Genomic DNA, 22,062 nt, shown 5'->3' on the forward strand with positions numbered 1-22,062 from the left:
TGAATGACGGAAGTGAGGCTTCCCACCTGTTAGCTAGGAGCCTCATCACACAGCAGAAGCAAGAGAATGTTACATCACAAATATAAGAGACTGAATAATCAGTCTCCCCAAAAATGAATCCTAGGACACAAAAATGGGCTTCAACTCCTCCACACACCTCTCAACAAGTGACAGGATGTCAAACACGTTAATGCTCATCTTTCTTTGTTACTGGACCCCAAAACTCAAACTGAATGGTGAGACCATTTAGATCAAAATGTAATTCTAGATCCCTTGGCAAACCACTGGTACCAACAAACATCTGGAGATCTCAAAAATCAACTCTGGCATTTTATACAGGGTCTAGACCACCAAACAAAAACCCAAAATGAAAAGATTTTTCATTGCTTCGAAACCCAAAAGTTACAAGAAAGGGTCTTCAACTATTCAGACCAGTCAAAATTAAATGTGGGCTTCAGCCCCTCCACACACCGTCACAAGTGGCAGAAGACCTCAAACCTATGTCAGTCAATGTCATTCTTGTTGTACCAGACCCCAAAAACACAAGGTTACCATTAAGAAATGTAATTCCAGATTTCCCCCCTCCCCAATACAAATAGATGTTACAGAACCCCAAAACACAGCGATTTCCCCCCAAATCCCAACAAAGCAAAACAGTTTGATCATTAAGGGTTTTCAAATATCATTTTAGATCCCTCACGCTCCACCGGTCACAAATAGAACTCATAGCAACCCAAAATAAAGGGATCCCCAAAACCCAATAAAGTGAGTGGTGTGACCACATAGAGCACCGAAATGTAATTCTAGATCCCTTAACCAGTTGCCGACCGCCGCACGACGATGTACGTCGACAGCATGGCACGGGCAGGCATATTGGCGTACATGTACGTCCCTGCCTTCCCGCGGGTCGGGGGCCCGATCGGGCCCCCGCCCGGTGCCTGCGGCGGTCGGTTTTCGTCCGGGAGCGATCCGGGACGAGGGGGCGGCCATTCATTCATGGCCACCCCCTTGCGATCGCTCCCGACGAATAGAAATCCCCCGTGACATCACTTCCTCTCCTGTAATGTAAACACAGGAGAGGAAGTGATGTATTCTCTCCTCCGTGTCGGTATTTTTCGTTCCGACACGGAGGAGAGCGGATCGGTGAGTTGCACCAACACTCTACACACACAGTAGAACATGCCAGGCACACTCACACCCCCCCTTTACCCCCCGATCACCCCCCCCCCCCCCCCCAATTACCCCTGCCCCCCAGTCACAGTGACACCAATGTAATTTTTTTTTTATTTTTTATTTTTTGCATTGGTGTCATTTGTGACTGTAATAACTGTTAGGGCAGTTAGGGTTAGCCCCCTTTAGTTCTAATGTACCCCCCTAACCCCCCCAATAAAGGTTTAACCCCGTGATCACCCCCCGTCGCCAGTGTCACTAAGGCTGGGTTCACATTGCAGCGGTTTATGAGAACGAATGTGATTCGCACCGCACTGCAGTGCAAATCACATCCGATCTCTGTGCGATTCGAGTTCAGCCATTCGCCGCACCCGCCGCAAATTCGCACGGGACCCTTTTTTTGGCCCGCAGCAGAATCGGATCGCATGGATGTTCACACCATGCGATCCGAGTTTGCAGATCGCACTGCGATATGCGAACTGATCTGGGGGTGTCAGTAACATTTCACTGACACTCCCAGCAGTTCGCATAGGGCAGTGTGAACTGCCGCCGGGAGGCATGCGATGCGGGAACCCGCCGCGGATTCGTGGCGTTTCCGCATCGCTCCAGTGTGAACCCAGCCTAATAAGCGATCATTTTTCTGATCGCCGTATTAGTGTCACAGGTGACGCTAGTTAGGCAGGTAGGTATTTAGGTTCGCCGCAGCTTTTTATAGCGCCAGGGACCCCCATATACTACCGCATAAAGCCCCCTGATTGCCCCCTAGTTAACCCTTTCACCAGTGATCACCATATAACTGTTACAGGTGACGCTGGTTGGTTAGTTATTTTTTTATAGTTTCAGGGCACCCGCCATTTATTACCTAGTCTCACTAGTGTACCCCTAAATTTAGGGGTGTCTACTTTCCAAAATGGGGTCATTTGGGGGGGGTTTGTGCCATCTTGGCATTTTATGGCCTTCAAAACTGTAACGCCCTTAGAAAGCCTGAAGGCGGTGCTTGGTTTTCGGGGCCCCGTACGCGGCTAGGCTCCCAAAAAGTCCCACATATGTGGTATCCCCGTACTCAGGAGAAGCAGCAGAATTTATTTTGGGGTGTCATTTCACATATGCCCATAGCATGTGTGAGCAATATATCATTTAGTGACAACTTTGTGTAAAAAAAAAAAAATATTTTTTTTTTGTCATTATTCAATCGCTTGAGGCAAAAAAATAAAATATTCAATGGGCTCAACATGCCTCTTATCAATTTCCTTAGGGGGTCTACTTTCCAAAATGGGGTCATTTGGGGGGGTTTTGTACTGCCCTGCCAATTTAGCACCTCAAGAAATGAGATAGGCAGTCGTAAACTAAAAGCTGCGTAAATTCCAGAAAACGTACCTTAGTTTGTAGATGTGACAACTTTTGCGCAAACCAATAAATATACAATTATTGACTTTTTTTTTACCAAAGACATGTGGCTGAATACATTTTGGCCTAAATGTATGACTAAAATTTAGTTTATTGGATTTTTCTAATAACAAAAAGTAGAAAATATCATTTTTTTTCAAAATTTGCGGTCTTTTTACGTTTATATCGCAAAAAATAAAAATCGCAGAGGCAATCAAATACCATCAAAAGAAAGCTCTATTTGTGGGAAGAAAAGGACGCAAATTTTGTTTGGGTACAACATTGCATGACCGCGCAATTACCAGTTAAAGCAGCGCAGTGCCAAAGTGTAAAAAGACCTCTGGTCATTTACCAGCAAAATGGTCCGGTCTGAAAGTGGTTAACACACCCTAAATAAAAACAGATCTTGTAAACCCCAAAATAAAAGGGATCCCCAAAACCCCAAAGTATTCTGGGAAAGGGCATTTAAGGTACTGACATCACGTCCTTTGGGGTTCTGGTCCAGAAGATCTTTGTTTGGTCCTGGTCCTCCTGACCAGCCCCCATGAGTCTCGGGGCTGGCTAGCCTGAGGCAAAGTAACTGAGAGGAGGATTCAAAGGTGGCCTGGTGCCGTCTCATCTGTGGAGAGGCCCAGCAACTGGAGAAGCCTCATAGTTAGTAAGGTTGAATAAAGACACCAGTCCAACCTGAGCAAGCGTCTACCCCTATGCCTGTATATTGCACACTCACATTGGTCCCTACCCTCAAGGAGCCCACAATCTAAGGTCCCCATTCATATACTAGGGCCATTTTTGGACAGAAGCCAATTAACCTACCTGCATGTCTTTGGATATGCAAACTCCATTGGCCCATCAGGCCTGATGGACCAATGGAGTTTGCATATGTGTATACTTCATCAGATATTAAAGGAGAAGTTCTATCGTACCCGCTTAGCTATTTATGTGTGAGCAATGGGAGTCCTGTGATGAACCCTGGCACTTTTTCCTTACACACATGATGATGTGCCTGATTTACTCCTATACAGAGTGAGTATACTACTTTTTAAATAAATACTTGTGGACTTCAGTACTGCACTTATGTTGGCGCTGTTTTGTTTCTCTTTGCTTGTATATCTTTTAAAGGTGTCTTCTACCCTTCAACATGCTGCCTCCCTGCTTGTGCTACGATACCTCCTTTTTCCAGTGACTACAGACTATTATTGTCCAATAATAACTGCTGAATTGTTTGGACCCATTTTCAAAAAAGCAATATTGGAAATCCAAACATTGCTCTATACCACAGTCATAGTATACCCCCTATCTCCCCATCCTATCCCCTACCACACCCGATATAGATAACCCAGCAGCGCAACAAAAAAAACTGTGTCTTTCTTTGTATAATCAGGCTCTCCAAGAATACATCCAAGAAAACAAAAATCTGTTTCTGGACCCCAAAAAAACAGAATACCCCCCAAAACGCAACAGTGTGACCAGTAAGAGCACCAGAATTGAATTCTAGATCCCTCACGCTACAGTGGGTACAAACAGTTCACGTTACAGGACCCCGAAATAAAAGGATCCACCCAAAAAGTGAATGTGTGACCATTAAAGGAACAAAAAAACCCACACACAAACACACCCCCCAATGGTGTGTCCATTAAGAGTCTCAAAACTTTATTCTAGATCCCTCATGCTCCACTGGGTACAAATAGATCATGGTATAGGACCCAAAAACCCAACAAAGGAACCCCAAAATGTAATTCTAGAACCCTCAATGCACCCTGGGTACAAACAGATCATACTGCAATATCCAAAAAAATATAGGAAAGGCTCTTCGTATAAATCAGGCTCCCCAAAAATAAATGCCAGAACCCACATCGGTTTCAGTCCTGCCACAAGTGTTGATAAATGTCAAAGTTAAAGCGGAGTTCCACCCAAACATGGCACTTCCACTTTAAGTATTCCCGACATGCCACATTTGGCATCTTTTTTTTGGGGGGGGGTGGTACCTAGTTTTCACAGGTGCCAGGAGAGGAAGTTCACCGACTCCACCCCAATCTTCTGGGACACATCACAGAACCCAGAAGAATGCCTGGCCATTCATAACGCGCAGCACGGCTCGAGCATGCTTAGTGCACTCCCACACTTGCAATGCCCATGCCGCAGAGAGGAAGGGGGGGGGGGGGAGAGAGGCGAGGCTTCAGGCAGCCGCATCACTGGACTGTGGGACAGATGAGTGTCTGTTTATTAAAAGTCAGCAGCTACACTTTTTTTTTTTTTTAAATGGAACACCACTTTAATGTTAATCCTCCTTTGGCATTCCAGATGGTTGGACCCCAAAAGACAGAATTCCCCCAAAACACGTGAACAGTGTGACCATTAAGAGACCCAAAATTTTATTCTAGAACCCTCAATGTACCCTGGGTGAGACCATATAGCAGCATGCAAAAAATATAAGAAAGGCTCTTGGTAGAAATCAGGGCCCCCCCAAAAAATAAATATTAGAACCCAACATGGGTTTAAGGCCAGCTACACACCAACTGACAGATGTCAAACCTAAGTTAATGTTAATCTTCCTTTGGCAGTGCAGATGGCTGGACCCCAAATGACAGAACTCGCTCAAAAAAGTGAAAAAAAAGTGTGACTATTAAAGTGGTTGTAAACCCTTACAAACCACTTTGACCTACAGTTAAGCTTAGATTCAGGCTTACCTGTAGGTCCAAGAAATATCTCCTAAACCATATAGGTTTAGGAGATATTTACCTGAAGACAGCCACCGCTGTCTACGGCGCATGCGCCGTGCAGACGCACTGGGTAAGCCGCGAGTGTTGGCTCCTGTGGGCATGCACGGGAGTGACGTCATCGCTGCTCCGGCCAATCACAGCGACGGAGCTGCGAGACCCCACCAAGAAGCTGGACGCTTGGAACTACAGGGGACAGCGGTGACTTCGCTGGCTCCTGTGTCAGGTAAGTGACACATAATGGGCTACTATGCGATGCATAGTAGTCCATTATGCTTTACCTTTGCAGGGAATCAAAGAGGAAGTAAACCTATCAGGGTTTACTTCCTCTTTAAGAGCCTCAAAATTTCAGTCTAGATCCCTCACGCTCAACTGTGTACAAATAGATCATGTTACAGGACCCAAAGTCAATGCGTGAGCATTAAAGTTCACCCAGAATTTAAATTCTAGATCCCTTAATGCACCCCTGGATACAAACAGGTCACGTCCCAAAAATTATAAGAAAGGCTCTTTGTATAAATCAGGCCCTGCAATAAATGAATCTCAGCATTGGGTTTCAGCCCTGTCACACACACACACCGCAACAAGTGACAGAAGACGTCAAACCTACGTCGGCGTTCATCTTCCTTTGTTACGAAACCCCAAAAGCCAACAAAGCTAACAGTGCGACCATTAAGGGCCCCAACATTTTATTCTAGATCCCTCAAGCTCCATGGTGTTAAAAAAAAAAATGTTCCAGCAACCCAAAATAAAGGGATTCCCAAAATCCAGCAGAGTGAGTGGTGTGAACATTTAGATCACTCAACATACCCTAGGTACAAATAGATCATGTTACAGGCCCCCAACAAAATCAATGGAGTGACCACTTAAGAGTCTCAAAATGTTATTCTAGATCCCTCACGCTCCACCAAGTACAAATAGCTCATGTTATAGGACCGCAAAATAGTGCGTTTTCCACCAAACCCCAACAAAGTGCAAGGTGTGACCATTACGAAACCCCAAATATGTTACTGTAGAACGCAGAACATACACCACCCCCCCCCCCCCCGCTACAAAATAGATGATGTTATAGCTCCCAAAAATAATAAGGATGGCTTCTTGTTTAATCAGGCCCCCCTCAGAATGAATCCAAAAATCTGTTTCAGCCCTGCTACAAGTGACAGAAGATGTCAAACCAAAGTCAACGTTCCAGAAAGGCTGGACCCCAAAAGATAGAACACCCCCAAAAAGGCAACAAAGTGAACAGTGTGACCATTAAGAGACCCAACATTTCATTGTAGACCCTTCATACTCCACTGGGTACAAATAGATCACGTTACAGGACCCTGAGATAAAAGGGAACCCCTAAAACCCAATCAAAACGTGTGACCATTAAAGGACCCCAGAATTTAATTCCCCTGGGAACAAAAGTCATTGTACAGCACCCAAAAAATATAAGAAATGCTCTTCATATAAATCAGGCCCCCCAAAAAAAGAATCTGAGCACTCGGAATTGGGATTCAGCCCCGCAACAAGTGACAGAAGACGTGAAACCTACGTCAGCGTCCATTTTCCTTTATTACGGGACCCCAAAATATAGCGATCCCCCAAAAGCCAAGTATGCAGTGTGACCATTAAGAGCCCCTGAATGTAACGCTCCCCGGGGGGGCACAAAAGGAAGAGTCGTTAGGTGGGGGGGGGGGGGAACTTACATTTTCGGTGTCGCGCTCGTTGACGGTGGGCAGTGGGGTTCTGGTGGACATGGTGTTCCCTTGTGGTGGCCAGTGATGGAGGAAGGATAGTGGTTACAGATCAGATCCCCGGTGATTGGCTGGAAGGACGGGGCTCTCACCGCAGCTGACACCCTGTGGCCTCCAGGGGGCTCATTCTCTACACACAGCGGTGAGGACGGAGCTCACATCATCCTCTATGGACACAGCGCAGCCAGGAGAACGGCCACCGGGCAGCCAATCACACAGGCCCCGGTGTGAGGTTCCAGGGGCGAGGCTCACACACTCTCCCGGGGCGGGAGGCAAGCCTAGGCCGCTCTCGCTGTACGCCGAGCCCCGGTGGCTCCTCGGGCTTCCCTGAACATCTGGGGGCTGCCGCCGGTGTTTCTTCCCCCCCCCCGGATGGACCGCTCTGCCCCCTCCGTGCTGCTAATACACCATCCAAGATGGCCGAACCGCTTCCTCCGGACGGATCCGATCAGCCTAGCCCTACAGCCGCCGGAAATGACGCCGTCTCCGTCGGCGGCGCTGATTGGGGGCGGGATAGAGTGCGGGTTAAATGTTGTTGCTAGGAGCGACTGGAGCAGCTGAAGGAGGGAAGGTGGGGTGGGGGGCGTTGCCCGGAGCAACCAATGGCGTTGCAGCTGGGTTTGTTGCTGCAGAGGCTAGTAATAAAAGGGCGCAGCTGATTGGTTGTTATTGGCAACACAGGGTACACAGGAGGCGTTAAAGTTAAGGAGATGTAAACACAATCACTAAAATTACATGTGTTGATGTTCCAAAAGCCGTTCTCAGTATTTTTAATTCATTAACCACTTGCTTCCCAAGCCTGTTCTGACACTTCTCTCCTACATGGAAAATGTAGTTTTTTTTTTTTTTGCTAGAAATTAATTGGAACTCCCAAACATAGATTTTTTTTTAAGCAGAGGCACCAGAGAATAAAATGGCGGTCGTTTGCAATTTTTTATGTCAAACGTTTTTTGCGCAGTGTTTTTTCAAATGCAGTTTTTTTGGGGAAGTAATTAAAACAAAACACAATTTATACCCCAATTTTTGGGTATAATATGAAAAATCATGTTACGCCGATTAAATAGATACTTAACATTTCATATTTAACCACTTAAGCCCCCGACCATTTGGCTGCCCAAAAACCAGAGCACTTTTTGCGATTCGGTCACTTTAACTGACAATTGCATGGTCGTGCAAAGTGGCTCCCAAGCAAAATTTACGTCTTTTTTTCCCCACAAATAGAGCTTTCTTCTGGTGGAATTTGATCATCTCCGCGTTTTTTATTTTTTGCGCTACAAACAAAATAAAGTGTCAATTTTGAAAAAAATGCATTTTTTTTTACTTTTTGCTATAATAAATATTCCCCAAAAATATATAAAAAAACATTTTTTTCCTCAGTTTAGGCCGATACGTATCCTTCTACATATTTTTGGTAAAAAAAATAAATAAATCACAATAAGCGTTTTTTTGATTGGTTTGCACAAAAGTTATAGCGTCTACAAAATAGGTGATAGTTTTATGGCATTTTTATTGATAATTTTTTTTTTACTAGTGGCGGCGATCAGCGATTTTTATCACGACTGCAACATTATGGTGGACAGATCGGATACTTTTGGCACGATTTTGGTGTCATTCACATTTATACAGTGATCAGTGCAACTAAAAATGCATTGACTACTGTGTAAATGTGACTGACAGTGAAGGGGTTAACCACTAGGTGGCGCGGTAGGGCTTAAGTGTGTCCTAGGGAGTGATTCTAACTGTGTGGGGAGGGGCTGTGTGTGACACGTCACTGATCACCGGTCCCAATTACAGGGAGCCGTGATCAGTGACAGTGTCACTAGGCAGAATGAGGAAATGCTTGTTTACATTAGCATCTCCCCGTTCTTCCTCACCGTGAGACGATCGCGGGTATCCCAGTGGACATCGAGTCCACGAGACCTGCAATCACGGAGCCCCTGGCGGCACATGCACGCCCACAAGGCGCCTCTTAAAGGACAACGTGCAGGTATGTTAATCTGCCTGTATGTGCCCTTCTGCCGCAGTATATCTGCGTGAGGCGGTCGGGAAGCGGTTGAAAACCTCCATAGGTAATACGTTAGACATTTCTACAGGTTACTTGTTTCGAGCTACAGGTGTTAGAATTAATGCTCTTGCTCTGACGTTCGCGGCAATATGTGTGGTGCAAGCACTATTTACATATGTGGGACGGGGCGCATTAACCACCGTACCGGGCACTTTCGCACCTTCATGCCCAGGCCAATTTTCAGCTTTCAGCACTGTCACTTTTTAAATGAAAAGTGCACGGTCATGCCACACTGTGCCCAAACTAAATTTTTATACTTTTGTTCCCACAAATATAACTTTATTTTGGTGGTATTTGATCACCTCTGCGGTTTTTATTTTTTGCTAAACGAATAAAAAAAAGACTGAAAATTTTGAAAAAAAAAAGTTTTTCTTTGTTTTTGTTATAAAATGTTGTAAATAAGTAAGTTTTCTCCTTCACTGATGGGCACTTACAAGCTGCATTTCTTAGGCGGCACCAGTGAGGTGGCACCAATGAGGTGGCACTGATGGGCACTGACAATGGGCACTGCTTGGCAGCACTGGTAGGTGGCACTGATGGGTATTGATAGGCGGCACTGATGGGCACTCATAGGTGGCACTGGTGGGCAACACTGATGGACACTGAAAGGCGGCACTGGTGGGCACTGATAGGCAACATGGATGGGCACTGAAATGCTGCACTGTTGGGTATTTATGGGTGGCACTGATAGACAGCACTGATGGGCACTGATAGGCGGCACTAATGGGCACTGAAAGGCAGCACTGATAGATTTCACTGATGGCACTGGCAGACATTTTTAATTGAAACTGATTGGCAGCTGTCTGGGCACTGATTGGCATTTCTCTGATGGTCTCTGGTAGCATACCTGGTGGTCTAGTGTGTTTTCCATCCCTGATGGTCCTGGCAGCATCCTTGTGGTCATGGGCGGGCATCTGAGGGGGGGCTGCGCTGACCAGGGGGTTTGCGCTGAATCAGCACAGACCCCCCCTCCCCTGTCAGGAGAGCAGCCGATTGGCTCTCCTCTACTCACGTCTGTCAGATGCAAGTGAGGAGAAGCCGATCAACAGCTCTTCCTGTTTCCATCGTGATCAGCTGTGATTGGACATGGCTGATCACGTGGCAAAGAGTCTCTGTCAGAGACTCTTTACCTAGATCGAAGTTGCGGTGTGTTAGACTGACTCACGCGCCACTGTGCACGGCATGTGATCGCGATCGCACTGACCGTGCACGTCGGTGGCGGCGTGTTCCCGGGAACACTGCTTGTCACCGACGCTGGTAAACTGCCATTGGCCTGCTGTTTACCCATGCGATCGTCTGTGATCGTTTCACAGCCGATCACTAAATGTAAACAAACCGCGGTAATAAGATTTTACTGGGTCCTCCACCTCACACACAGATCTTGTGTGAGGAGGAGATTGTGGTAACATCTCGTTACCGCCTACATTGTACACCAATCACACTGATTGCCCCCCTAATAAAGAGGACCTGTCACCACCCATCAAAGTACCTGTCACAGTCCATCAAAGTACCTGTCACAGTCCATCAGAGTACCTGTCACAGTCCATCAGAGTACCTGTCACAGTCCATCAGAGTACCTGTCACAGTCCATCAGAGTACCCGAGTACCTGTCACAGTCCATCAGAGTACCCGAGTACCTTTCACAGTCCATCTGAGTACCCGAGTACCTGTCACAGTCCATCAGAGTACATGAGTACCTGTCACAGTCCATCACAGTGCACGGGTACCTGTCCCAGTCCATCAGAGTAGACGAGTACCTGTCCCAGTCCATCAGAGTACCCGCGTACCTGTCCCAGTTCATCTGAGTACCCGAGTACCTGTCCCAGTCCATCTGAGTACCCGAGTACCTGTCCCAGTCCATATGAGTACCTGAATACCTGTCCCAGTCCATATGAGTACCTGAATACCTGTCACAGTTCATCTGAGTACCTGTCACAATCCATATGAGTACCTGTCACAGTCCATATGAGTACCTGTCACAGTTCATATGAGGACCTATCACCGCCCTTCAGAGTACCCGAATACCAGTCACCAGGCCATCAGAGTACCTGTCACCAGGCCATCAGAGTACCCGAGTACCTGTCACCAGACCATCAGAGTACTCGAGTACCTATCTGCAGCCCATCAGAGTACCCAAGTACCTATTTGCAGCCCATGCCTCATAGAATATACGTTGGGGTGTTTGCTTTCCAAAATGAGGTCATTTTGTGGGTAATTCCATTGTCCTGGTGCTCCTGTGAATAGGAATGAAATGAGATGTGTCATTTATGCTCCTAGAATGCCTGAAGGTACTACTTCAATGTTCGGCCTCTGTATGTGGCCAGGCTGTGTAAAAGTCTCACACATGTGGTATCACCATACTCGGGAGGAGTAGCTGAATGTGTTTTGGGGTGTAATGTTTGCTATATACATGCTATGTGTTAGAAATATCTTATAAATTGGCAACTTTGTGTAAAAAAAAAAACGCGTTTTCGTTTTTTTCCACATATTCCAAAAACTTCTGGAAAAAAATGAACTGTTCAAAAGACTCATTCTGCCTCATAGATTATACGTTGGATTGTTTGCTTTCCAAAATGGGGTCATTTTGTGGGCAATTCCATTGTTCTGGTGCTCCAGGGCCTTTAAAAGTGTAATAGGTGGCTGTGAAATGAGATGTGTCATTTTTCCCCATAGAACGTCTGAAAGTGCTACTTCAATGTTGGTACTCTGTATGTGGCCAGGCTGTGTAAAAGTCTCACACATGTGGTATCGCCGTACTCGGGAAGAGTAGCAGAATGTATTTTGGGGTGTAATTTGTTGTATGCATATGCTGTGTGTGAGAAATAACCTGATAATATGACAATTTTGTAAAAAAAAAAATCTTAATTTTGCAAAGAATTGTGGGAAAAAATGGCAACCATGCTACTTACTTAATACCTCGGAATGGGGTCATTTGGGGGGTATTTGTACTTTCCTGACTTGTTAATGAGATACACCTGATGTACTGAAGGCCTGATCAGATGTGATCAATTTTCAGTGATTGGCACCATAGTTTTTAGACTCTATAACTTTCACAAAGACCAAATAATATATACTAATGTGGGTTATTTTTTACCAAAGATATGTATCAGTATAAATTTTGGCCAAAATTTATGAAGAAAAATTACTAATTAGCAAAATTTTATGACACAAACAAAGAGAAAGGCATTTTTTTCACAAAAATTTCCTTTTTTTTTTTATTTATAGCACAAAAAAAACACTAGTGATTAAATACCACTAAAAGAAAGCTCTATTTGTGTGGAAAAAAGGACACAAGTTTCATATGGATACAGTGTTGGATGACTGAGTAATTGTGAAAATGTAGCTGAAAAAACAGCAACTAATAAACTCCGCGCCACTCAAAATAAAAAAATATAAACTAATACTCAGTGAATCAAATAGGCTAAGTGAAACACTAGTAGCTGCTCCCTAAAAAACAAGAAAAAAAACTTGTCGTGCTGAAAATATAATAGTAATAGGGGCGCTGAACAAATATAATTTGACTGAGTAATTGTCTTTCAAACTGTGAGAGCGCTGAAAGCTGAAAATTGGTCTGGACAGGAAGAGGGAGTAAGTGCACTTGTATTGAGGTGGTTAAAAAAAAATATTTTTGTTATCACTTTTATTGCTATCACAAGGGATATAGACATCTCTAACAATACAGCATGACAGGTCCTCTTTATGGAGAGACCGGGGCTGATTGGGCAAAGGGGGAGCCAATCAGCAGACCTGATGTCAGTCAACCACCCTCGATCATTCCTGAGAGAAGCAGAACGGTGGTCTGTCCATGTAAACAAGGCAGCTCGCCATTCTGACAGGGACGAAGCAGAAGCATGGATCTCTGTCTTCACCCAGTCAGACCATCCCCCGCACAGTTAGCAAGCACCCCCAGGCACACAGTTTACCCTTTGATCGCCCCTGATGTAAACCCCTTCCCAGCCAGTGTCATTAGTACAGTAACAGTGCATTTTTTTTAGCACTGATCACTAGGGATGAGCTCAATGTTTGACTCAAACATAAGGCGTTCTCCTAACAGCATTCACAGGAATATAATGAGACGTAGGGCCCCCCCCCCCCAAAATCCATACCAGACCCTTATCTGAGCAAGCAGCCATGGCAGGCCAGGAAAGGGAGGGGGGGTGAGCAAGCCCTCCCTGAACCATACCAGGATGTCGACTAATTGCCAGCTCTCATCTCTCTCCACAGTCACCCAGCTGTTCCTGATCCTACTTGTCGGACCTGCCTACTTAGAGCTATCCAGCTCACTTCACCTCTGCCTTCGCCTTGGTCACATCACAAGAAACCATCTCCTGCAGTTCTGTTTAAAGACTGGCTTGCTGACATCCCTTCTGGATCCTTATCCTGCTTGCTGTTGCTCCACTTGGATCCCTGACTTCTGGCCTGGCTGATTACCCGATCTGGTTATTGAACTCTGGACTGGCTGACTACTCGATCCGGTTACTGGACTCTGGCTATGCTTTGACTACGTTTCTCTATTTACCTTTTTATTTTTTATTAATAAACAAGTGTAATCTAATTGTACTTCTGTCTCAGTCTGGTTCATGGTTTCTGACAGTTGGGGACAAGGGCCTCATCTCCACAGCCATTGGTGGTTGTGGGGGTCTGCGGGCGGGGGGGCTTATTGGAATCTGGAAGCCCCCTTTAACAAGGGGGCCCCAGATCCTGGCCTCCCCCCTATGTGAATGGGTATCATTGTACCCCTACCCATTCACCAAAAAAAGTGTCAAAAAAGTAAAAGCGACAGGAGAAAGTTTTTGACAATTCCTATATTAAAAAAAAGAAAAAGAAAAAAACTGTCCCACGATGTCCATCTATCTTCAATCACAGCGCCCGGACCCGAAAAATAGAAAAAAAAAGCTCTGCCTTGATGGGAGGTATCTCACCAACTGCTGTATTTTCGTGGTGACCGCTGTTATATAGACACGTAACCGGGTAACCCCACCCCTTCTGACGGCAGAGAGGGGTAGGGTCACCCATTTAATGCACCGGGTGGCCCCACCCTTGCCTACACAACAGCTGTCAAAGCCAAGAGACAGCCGGTCTTTAATACATCTTAAATCACGGCGCCCGGCACGCAAATCGTTCTTTTGAATAGACAGTGTAAGTGTATCTTAATATGTATGTTCATATGTTTTGTGTTCTCGAATCGTTCTTTGGGCAGTGTATTAGTGAGCGATGTATCTTACTTAATATCTTTAGCCAATCAGCTTATCCCTTTTGTGTCTGAGTCACACGGTATTCCTGAATCTTTTTAGATTCAGTTGAGGAGGAGTCAGATCTCGTGACTGAGGGAGTGGACTGGGAGTAAGTACAGGACTTATTAGAAAAGCAAGCATAGGATTATTATTCTTTATTTCCTACGAAAGTAACAATTAACGAAAAAGGCAATCTCACAAAAGTAATAATTACTAAATTACGAGTAGTGTACCGAATAAACAAAAATTATTATCTAACAAAATTATGAATTTAGAATCAAAGAAACAGAATTACAAATCATTTCGTATCAACAAAAATATAACTGCTACGAAAATACGAACGAGTCCGATCATGAAAACTTGCATCTTACGAAATTACGAATCGCTAGACTAACGGAATTCCGAATCATTTCGTACCAACGAAAAAATATCTGTTCCTAAAATACGAACAAGCCCAAATATATAAAACTCACGTCTTACGAAATTACAAATTGTTACGAATCAACGGAAACGTAAAGAAACAAAACAAAACATTTTTTTTGTTGTACACATGTCTAGCCACCAGTTCACAGTACAATGCGGGCGGGTTCGGCTCATCCCTAGTCTCTTGCAAATTTATTTTAAAGTGGTTGTAAACCCTTACTGACCACTTTGACCTACAGGTAAGCCTAGATTAAGGCTTACCTGCAGGTCCAAGAAATATCTCCTTAACCTACACGGTTAAGGAGATATTTTTCAAAAACCAGGCACCGATATCTACGGCAACGGTGCAGGTGCACTGAGCGCGCCGCAAGTGAAGCCGAAGATGCTGTCAATGATGGCTCCCACGAGCATGCACTGGAGTGACATCATCGCGGCTCCGGCCAGTCACAACGCCGGAGCCACGATATCCAGAAGTCACTCTGGGTATCATGGCGGAGAAGGTGACCGAGGACCACTGCGGGGGCTTAGATCTCAGGTAAGTAATTCATAATGAGCTAGTATGCTATGCATACTAGCTCATTATGCCTTTGCCTTGCAGGATGTAATTTTTTTTTTTTCCGACTTTACTTCCTCTTTAAAGTTTGGTTCTAGTTGCAACTATCCAACAGGGTTTACTCCATCAAGTGAATCCACCTGCTCAGCAGGGAATCTCTCTGCTGATCCCGCTGAGCAAACGAATGACAGGTTTATGTCTGCTCCGCTATGAGCAGACACGTACACAGCCTGCTGTTCTCTATGGGATGGTTGGATGACAACGGACCGCCTGTTTGTTTCCATCCAACTATAATCCGATGCGCTGGATAGATGGCGGACATATCCCCATCTGTCTATTTCTAGCGGACTAGATCGGATGCCAACGGGTGTCAGCGTTCATCCACCACTCTATAGAGAACAATGTGTGGTCTGATCGAGTCCGTCTGAAAAACGGACAGACGACCTGATCGGTCCGCCGGTGTGAAAGAGGCCTAAGATGTCACCATCCCACCTCTTCACCTCATCGTCCTCGCCTGAGAATGGTTTGTATTCACTGAGCAAATGCAATGTGTTTACTATGTGTTGGTGCTGAATGATCAACCTCCCATGTTCAGTAAGCAGTAGGACAGCCACTTGGCATAGGACCTGGAAGAAAGTGGAGATCACTGTATTAGCAGTGTCTATTATATAGATTTCCAGCTTCTATGGGGATCCTACAAGTATGACACATGCCGACTTACAGTACATTGGGCCAAGCTGTACCAATAAAACTATATAAATGTTTCCATACCTTTATGCTCCATTCACAGTTGTGTGATTTGTCATGCGACTTTGAACCTCAAAGTCTGCATAGTCTCACCCCATTATTTTCAATGGCACTTAAAGTGAGTTGGAAAACGTGCCTGCCTACTGCACTGTTTTGGTGCGACTTTTGATGCAACTTAGATCCATTGAGTGTAAAGTCAGATCAAAATTGCATCAAAGTCGTTCTCCAAAGTTGCACTGGAAATCCTGCGACTTTGGTGATGCGCTAATGGGAATGGAGCCTTAACATTGACTTTAAAATCAAACAGTTACAAACAGTTACAAAAGGGATGGATAATATATTTAACAAATACAATCCTTTGTTTTGTTTTGCATCCCCCAGGTACAGGGCCAGACTTACCATTGGGCTTGACTGGGCTCAAGCCCATGGGCCCGCCGAGATACATAGCTCACAGTCACGCCCAGTCCCACCCTATGATGGACATAACACACGGACTCGGCGTGACTGTGAGCCTAACCGAGAACACTTGGCTACTCTTGGCTCCGCTCGGGACTGCGAGAGGACCCGAGAGCCGCAGAGAGCTGTCGAGATGACCCGAGAGCCGCCGAGATACACAGGACTCTGTATCTCGGCAGCACCATTTTTAAACTTCAAGACTACAATGACAAAGCTGCAAATGACACTGGGGCAAGGCTGCAAATGACAAGGATACACTGACAAGGCTGCAAATGATAAGGCTACACTGACAAGGATGCAATGACACTGACAAGGATGCAATGACACTGGACAAGGCTGCAGGTGGATGGGCAAGGCTACATATGGATGGGCAAAGCTGCAGATGGATGAGCAAGGCTGCAGATGGACACTGATAAGCTGCCTTGATGGGCATTTAAACGTAAGTTTTTTCCTTACATTCCCCTCCTAAAAGTTATTTTCCTTAAAATTCCCTCCTAAACTTGGGGTGCGTGTTATACGCCGATAAATACGGTAATGTATAGAAGGTAGGGCCCGAAAGTGACTCAAGCCCAGGGGTCCCCACTACCCTAAGTCCTGCCCTGCCCATGTATACTGTTGCTTTTACTTGTTATGCTCAGGAAGCATTGTTTTCTTTCTTTAAAGTGCAGTGGAGTATCTCTTTAATTATGCTCAGTTATGTGATTACAGATCATTATCATGGCATTGTGTTTTTTATATTGTTGCTGTATGACTGTAAGGTGAAACTAGTCTCATTGAAGGTGATTTCATTGGTTTCTTCCTGAGCTGGCAAGTGTGAGATTGTCTTACTGGAGTAATAAGATTACCTCATTGTCTCTCCAGCCCGGGCCGTTTCTCACCCCAATTTGTGTCACTGATTCAATTAAGGATGTCATGTACGGTATAAATATCTATTGTAAATAAAATAATTTTTTTTATTATATTTTAAGATGATCACACATGCATTGATTTTATTAGTATCATGTACTAGGTATAGCAGGCACAATGTTTATGTCTATTGTAAGTCTTCTGATACGCAGTAAGTGGAAGTTATGATCGATAATGGCAGTTTTTGCCTTAACCACTTGACCCCCAGGCCTTTTCTGACACGTTTTCTTTACATGTAACAATCAATATTTTTTTCTAGTAAATATCTTAGAACCCCCAAATGGCAGGTTTTGCATTTTTTTATGTCACACAGAAATTTGCTCAGCGGTTTTTCAAACACACTTTTTTTTAAGAAGAAAATACACTTTTTTCAAATGTAAAAAAAGCGCTATACAAAACCCAATTTTTTGCTAAAATATAAAAGATGATGTTACGCCGAGTAAATAGATACTAAACATGTCGTGCTTTAAAATTGTAACGGCAACAAATGACGAAAATTTTAATATCCATAGGTGACATTTTAACCACTTCAGCCCCAGAAGGATTTATCCCCTTAATGACCAGGCCATTTTTTTGTGCTACAGCACTGCGTCACTTTAACTGACAATTGCGTGGTTGTGCGCCGCTGTACCCAAACGAAATGTATGTCTTTTTTTTCCCACAAATAGAGATTTCTTTTGGTGGTATTTGATCACCACTGTGGTTTTTATTTTTTGCGCTATAAATAAAAAAAGAGCAACAATTTTGAAAAAAAATTATATTTTTTACTGTTTGCTATAATAAATATCCAAAAAAGTAAAAAAACGAATTTCTTCATCAGTTTAGGCCAATATGTATTCTTTTACATATTTTTGGTAAAAAAATTGCAATAAGCCTATGTTGATTGGTTTGTGCAAAAGTTATAACGTCTACAAAATAGAGGAAAGATTTATGGCATTTTTTTTTACTAGTAATGGCGGTGATTAGCGATTTTTAGCAGGACTGCGACATTGTGGCGGACAGATCGGACACTTTTGACACTTTTTTGGGGACCAGTGACATTTATACAGCCATCAGTGCTATAAAAATGCACTGATTACTGTATAAATGACACTGGCAGGGAAGGGGTTAACACTAGGGGCCGATCAAGGGGTTAAGTCTGTCCTAGCGAGGTGCTTCTAACTGTGAGGGGATGGGACTGACTGGGAGAAGAGAGAGATTGCTGTTCCTGATTACTAGGAACAGATAATCTCTCTGCACTTCCCTGACAGAATGGGGATCTTTTTGTTTACATTGACAGATCCCTGTTCTGCCTCCCTGTGGAATCGATCACGGGTGGCCAGCGGACATCGTGGCCTCCCTCTACAATCTCAACTTCACCCCAGTAATATCTAGGATACTTAGTGAGCGGGAGACATGGAGGCATGGATCTCTTCGGGAGATGTCATCTATTCAAAATGGTTAGCTATTCCCCTACTATTACGCCACAAAGACATACAAAACTTACACGGAGCCCTAGCCAAATTTCTCTGGCGGAGACGGCGCCCCCGCATTTCACTGCAAAAACTCTTTCTCCCGGGGAGCGAGGGGGGAGCTAACCTCCCCATTATAAGAGTGTACAATTTGTCTTGCACCCCTTCTGGAACAACAACGCATCAGGATCATGGACATTTATCCACTTTTGAATACACACCTCAGCAAACCCCTGCAAACAACGTCTGTTGCATCATGGACCTCCATTCCCCGGATGCTGTAGACCGTATCATTACTGGATATAATTCAACCTGTCTTTTTGTCACCAACAAATTTTGTCATGAACAACAGTTCAAAATAATGCATCATGCCTATAACTCAACAAATCCCCAAACAACATTGCCCTCTCTGTGGCCAGAAAAGACTCACATTGCTCCACAAACTCTGGCACTGTCCCCACATCACCTCCTTTTGGAACCAAATTGAGAAATTTGCTCTAAAAGTCATGGGCCGTACCCCTACAAAAGACATCTTCTCTTTACACTTCGGGAACCTCAAAATCCCGTCCATGAATTGTACGACCACTCAGCCAATGGCCCCACAATGCAACAAAGCATGGCTATCTACATGCTTTATGTCAGCCAGATGTGCTATACTCAAAAAGTACTCAGAATGTACCCCTCCTACAGCCAACCTATGGTTCAGAATGTTAAACTAGACCTTACATTCCTGCTGGACAAAGAAAAGCCTGATGCAAGCTTATCCAAACGTGGCCCCTCACCGTGATTTCAACTCAAATGGTCACCCTACATCACCACAGCACTACCATCTACAGACCACCCTGAATGCCTTCCATCTCCCTCTGTTACCATCGGAACCCTCCCTCTACCTACAGAACTCTATTCTCCTTAAGACCACCCTATGGATCTTCCCAACATTTGCTGGAGCCCGGTGGCATCCCTAATCTCATCCACATCCAACGACATTTAACACGGAGTGCCACCCCCACATACTGCATATATAGCAATGGATAAACCCCAGGTCACCCCTACCCCCTCTCCCAGGAGCCTATCTGTATACACAGGCTCACTTCTATCCCCCCGGTTCCTCGTCCCACCCGTATCCCCAGAATTACTATGCTGTGGTTATGTTGCCCTTTCTGCCAATGTTGTATCATCTTGAACCTACCGTCACATCCATAGTCTCCAATTTAGGGATAATACTTGACATACACAGCTGTTACACCTTTCCTTGAAGACTATATCTTTTAACTAACTTCACCGGGGATGGGGTCCAGGGGTTGCACTTCATTCTTAGGAAGGTAACACTCCCCTGTTATGAGAGACAAGGAGGGGCGATTCCACAGGGACTGGAGAGAAGTTCTTCCACCCTCCATACCACACCAGCTCTCACAGTTGGAAAATTACCTTCCCCTTGTATCATAATTTCTGTACTCTGTTCTCAGGGAAAGCCTCAGCAAGTTCACTTTGCTATGTATTGTTGTACTCTCTGCAGTTGTAAAATCTCAATAATATATTTTGAAAAAAAAAAAGCATTTGATCACACCAAGATGGGTGTGATCAAATGCTTTGTATTTTTAAAAATGGCGCAGTTTACATCCGGGTAAACTGTAAGTGATGTAAGATCATTGCTTATGGGTTACTATATCATAGAGCCGAACAAAGCCGGTCCAGATGAATGGTTTGCTCTCCAGCCCCCCGGGTTTGCTCGTTCTCAGAGACTTCCACCAGCCTCCCTGGACTCATTTGCCACCTCGACTTTCCCAGCCTCCCAGACCCTCTCTTGGTCTCCCATGCCTGCATAGCCAACCTGAACTCCCCAGTCCTTCGGGCAAGAAATCCCCCTCAGCAGTCTTTGACATAAACCAGTTCTCCTCCCTGGGGTCTGTCCCAAAAGGACATCAGATTTGGCTGTAGATAACTAGTAAAAACTGGACACAGGACTGAAGGCTCTGTCCCATCCAATACTCTTTGGAAACTTGAGCCCAGGTTTACAGTGATGCGGTGCGGGACACCACATTTAGTTTAACACATTTCAGTATGGCTCCTTTCTCTTGCAGCAACTTATGGATCCACCCTTGTGTAGCACTGACCCCCGAAGCAGCTGCTGAATTTTTATTGGGCTTAGCGTTACCTCACCTGTTCACTGTGTCCATCTCAGGCGTCCCATTCACTTAGGGTCCTTTCACACGGGGCGGATCAGTGCTGATACGCCCCGTGGATATCCGCTTGCACAGCGGGGATCGCCAGAGCGATCTCCGCAGAGCAGGGAGATGACAGGTCTGTCTCTGCACACTGTGCAGGGACGGACCTGTCACAGCGCCGCTATTCCCTATGGGAGATCGGGTGACCACGGACCGCAGTGTCCTTCGTCACCTGATCTGGTCTGATGACGGATGGAAAAATATCTTTTTCCTCCGTCACACTTTTTCGGATCGGAGCGGGTCGGATGTCAGTGGACATGTCACCGCTGACATCCGACACCCCATAGAGCTCTATGGAGCATCCGTTCAGGTCCGCCTGAAAAACTGACGGGCGGATCTGAACGGATCGGTAGTGTGAAAGGGGCCTTAGTCCTTTTTTTTCCAAAGATTTATTTGAAATAAACAAGGTTTTGCAATAGAGGGATAGAGGGTTAAGGGGAGTTCAGGTACCATGTAATTACGGATTAGAGGTATTTCCTTGATCCAGAGCACAAACAGCTTCCACAGACTGGATCCAGCAATCACCAGATAGGCCTCTCTCACTGACCTAGCAGCCGGTGGGATGCTCAAACAAAGTCTCTGCCACAGACTTGTCAATTTAAATAAAATCGTTGTACAATCCTCTGCCACAGGAAAGCACAACCAGCAACTTGATCAGAAATTAAAGAATTGTCGCACAGTACCAGTTTCCTTCAGCCAATCCGGCAATACAGTGTGTTGGTGACCCAGGATGCGTCCTCCAACTAAGTCTCCAGGCTCTTCCAGAGATACTAGTCTTGTTGCTCGGTTCTCTCCTGAAAAAGTCCTCCCCTGGATCCTCCAGTCGCTTGGCTTCTCCCCGCAGGCAAGACAGCACAGGACCACCCCTGGATCGGTAGGCCCCAAGACTTTTGAGCCTACCCTTTCAGTTACAAAGCCTCGGGCCAGCCGGCCCCGAGACCCAGGAACAGGTTGGACACACCCCAGGCCAGGAGGGCCATGAGGTCG

The 22,062-nt window shown here is 45.2% G+C and overlaps 1 protein-coding gene across 9 annotated transcripts in view; it reads right to left on the reverse strand.

The window, feature by feature from the left end:
• The window catches only part of MARK3 (microtubule affinity regulating kinase 3), a 144,948-nt gene extending 137,450 nt beyond the window's left edge, over positions 1-7,498 (reverse strand). For 4 of the 9 annotated variants that reach the window (XM_077464513.1, XM_077464509.1, XM_077464511.1 and 1 more), the window contains exon 1: positions 6,968-7,497. In XM_077464513.1, coding sequence (XP_077320639.1) covers positions 6,968-7,018 — 51 coding nt within the window. In that variant the 5' untranslated portion in view covers positions 7,019-7,497. Of the gene's footprint in view, positions 1-6,967 lie in introns of all 9 variants that reach the window. The other 5 variants (XM_077464514.1, XM_077464510.1, XM_077464512.1 and 2 more) reach the window with 2 other exon arrangements.
• Between the last annotated feature and the right edge of the window lie 14,564 nt (positions 7,499-22,062).

The sequence above is a fragment of the Lithobates pipiens genome, unplaced genomic scaffold (genome assembly GCF_037356315.1).
Source record: "Lithobates pipiens isolate NorthernLeopardFrog02 unplaced genomic scaffold, aLitPip1_a1.2 Scaffold_30, whole genome shotgun sequence".
In the NCBI taxonomy this organism is placed as follows: Eukaryota; Metazoa; Chordata; class Amphibia; order Anura; family Ranidae; genus Lithobates; species Lithobates pipiens.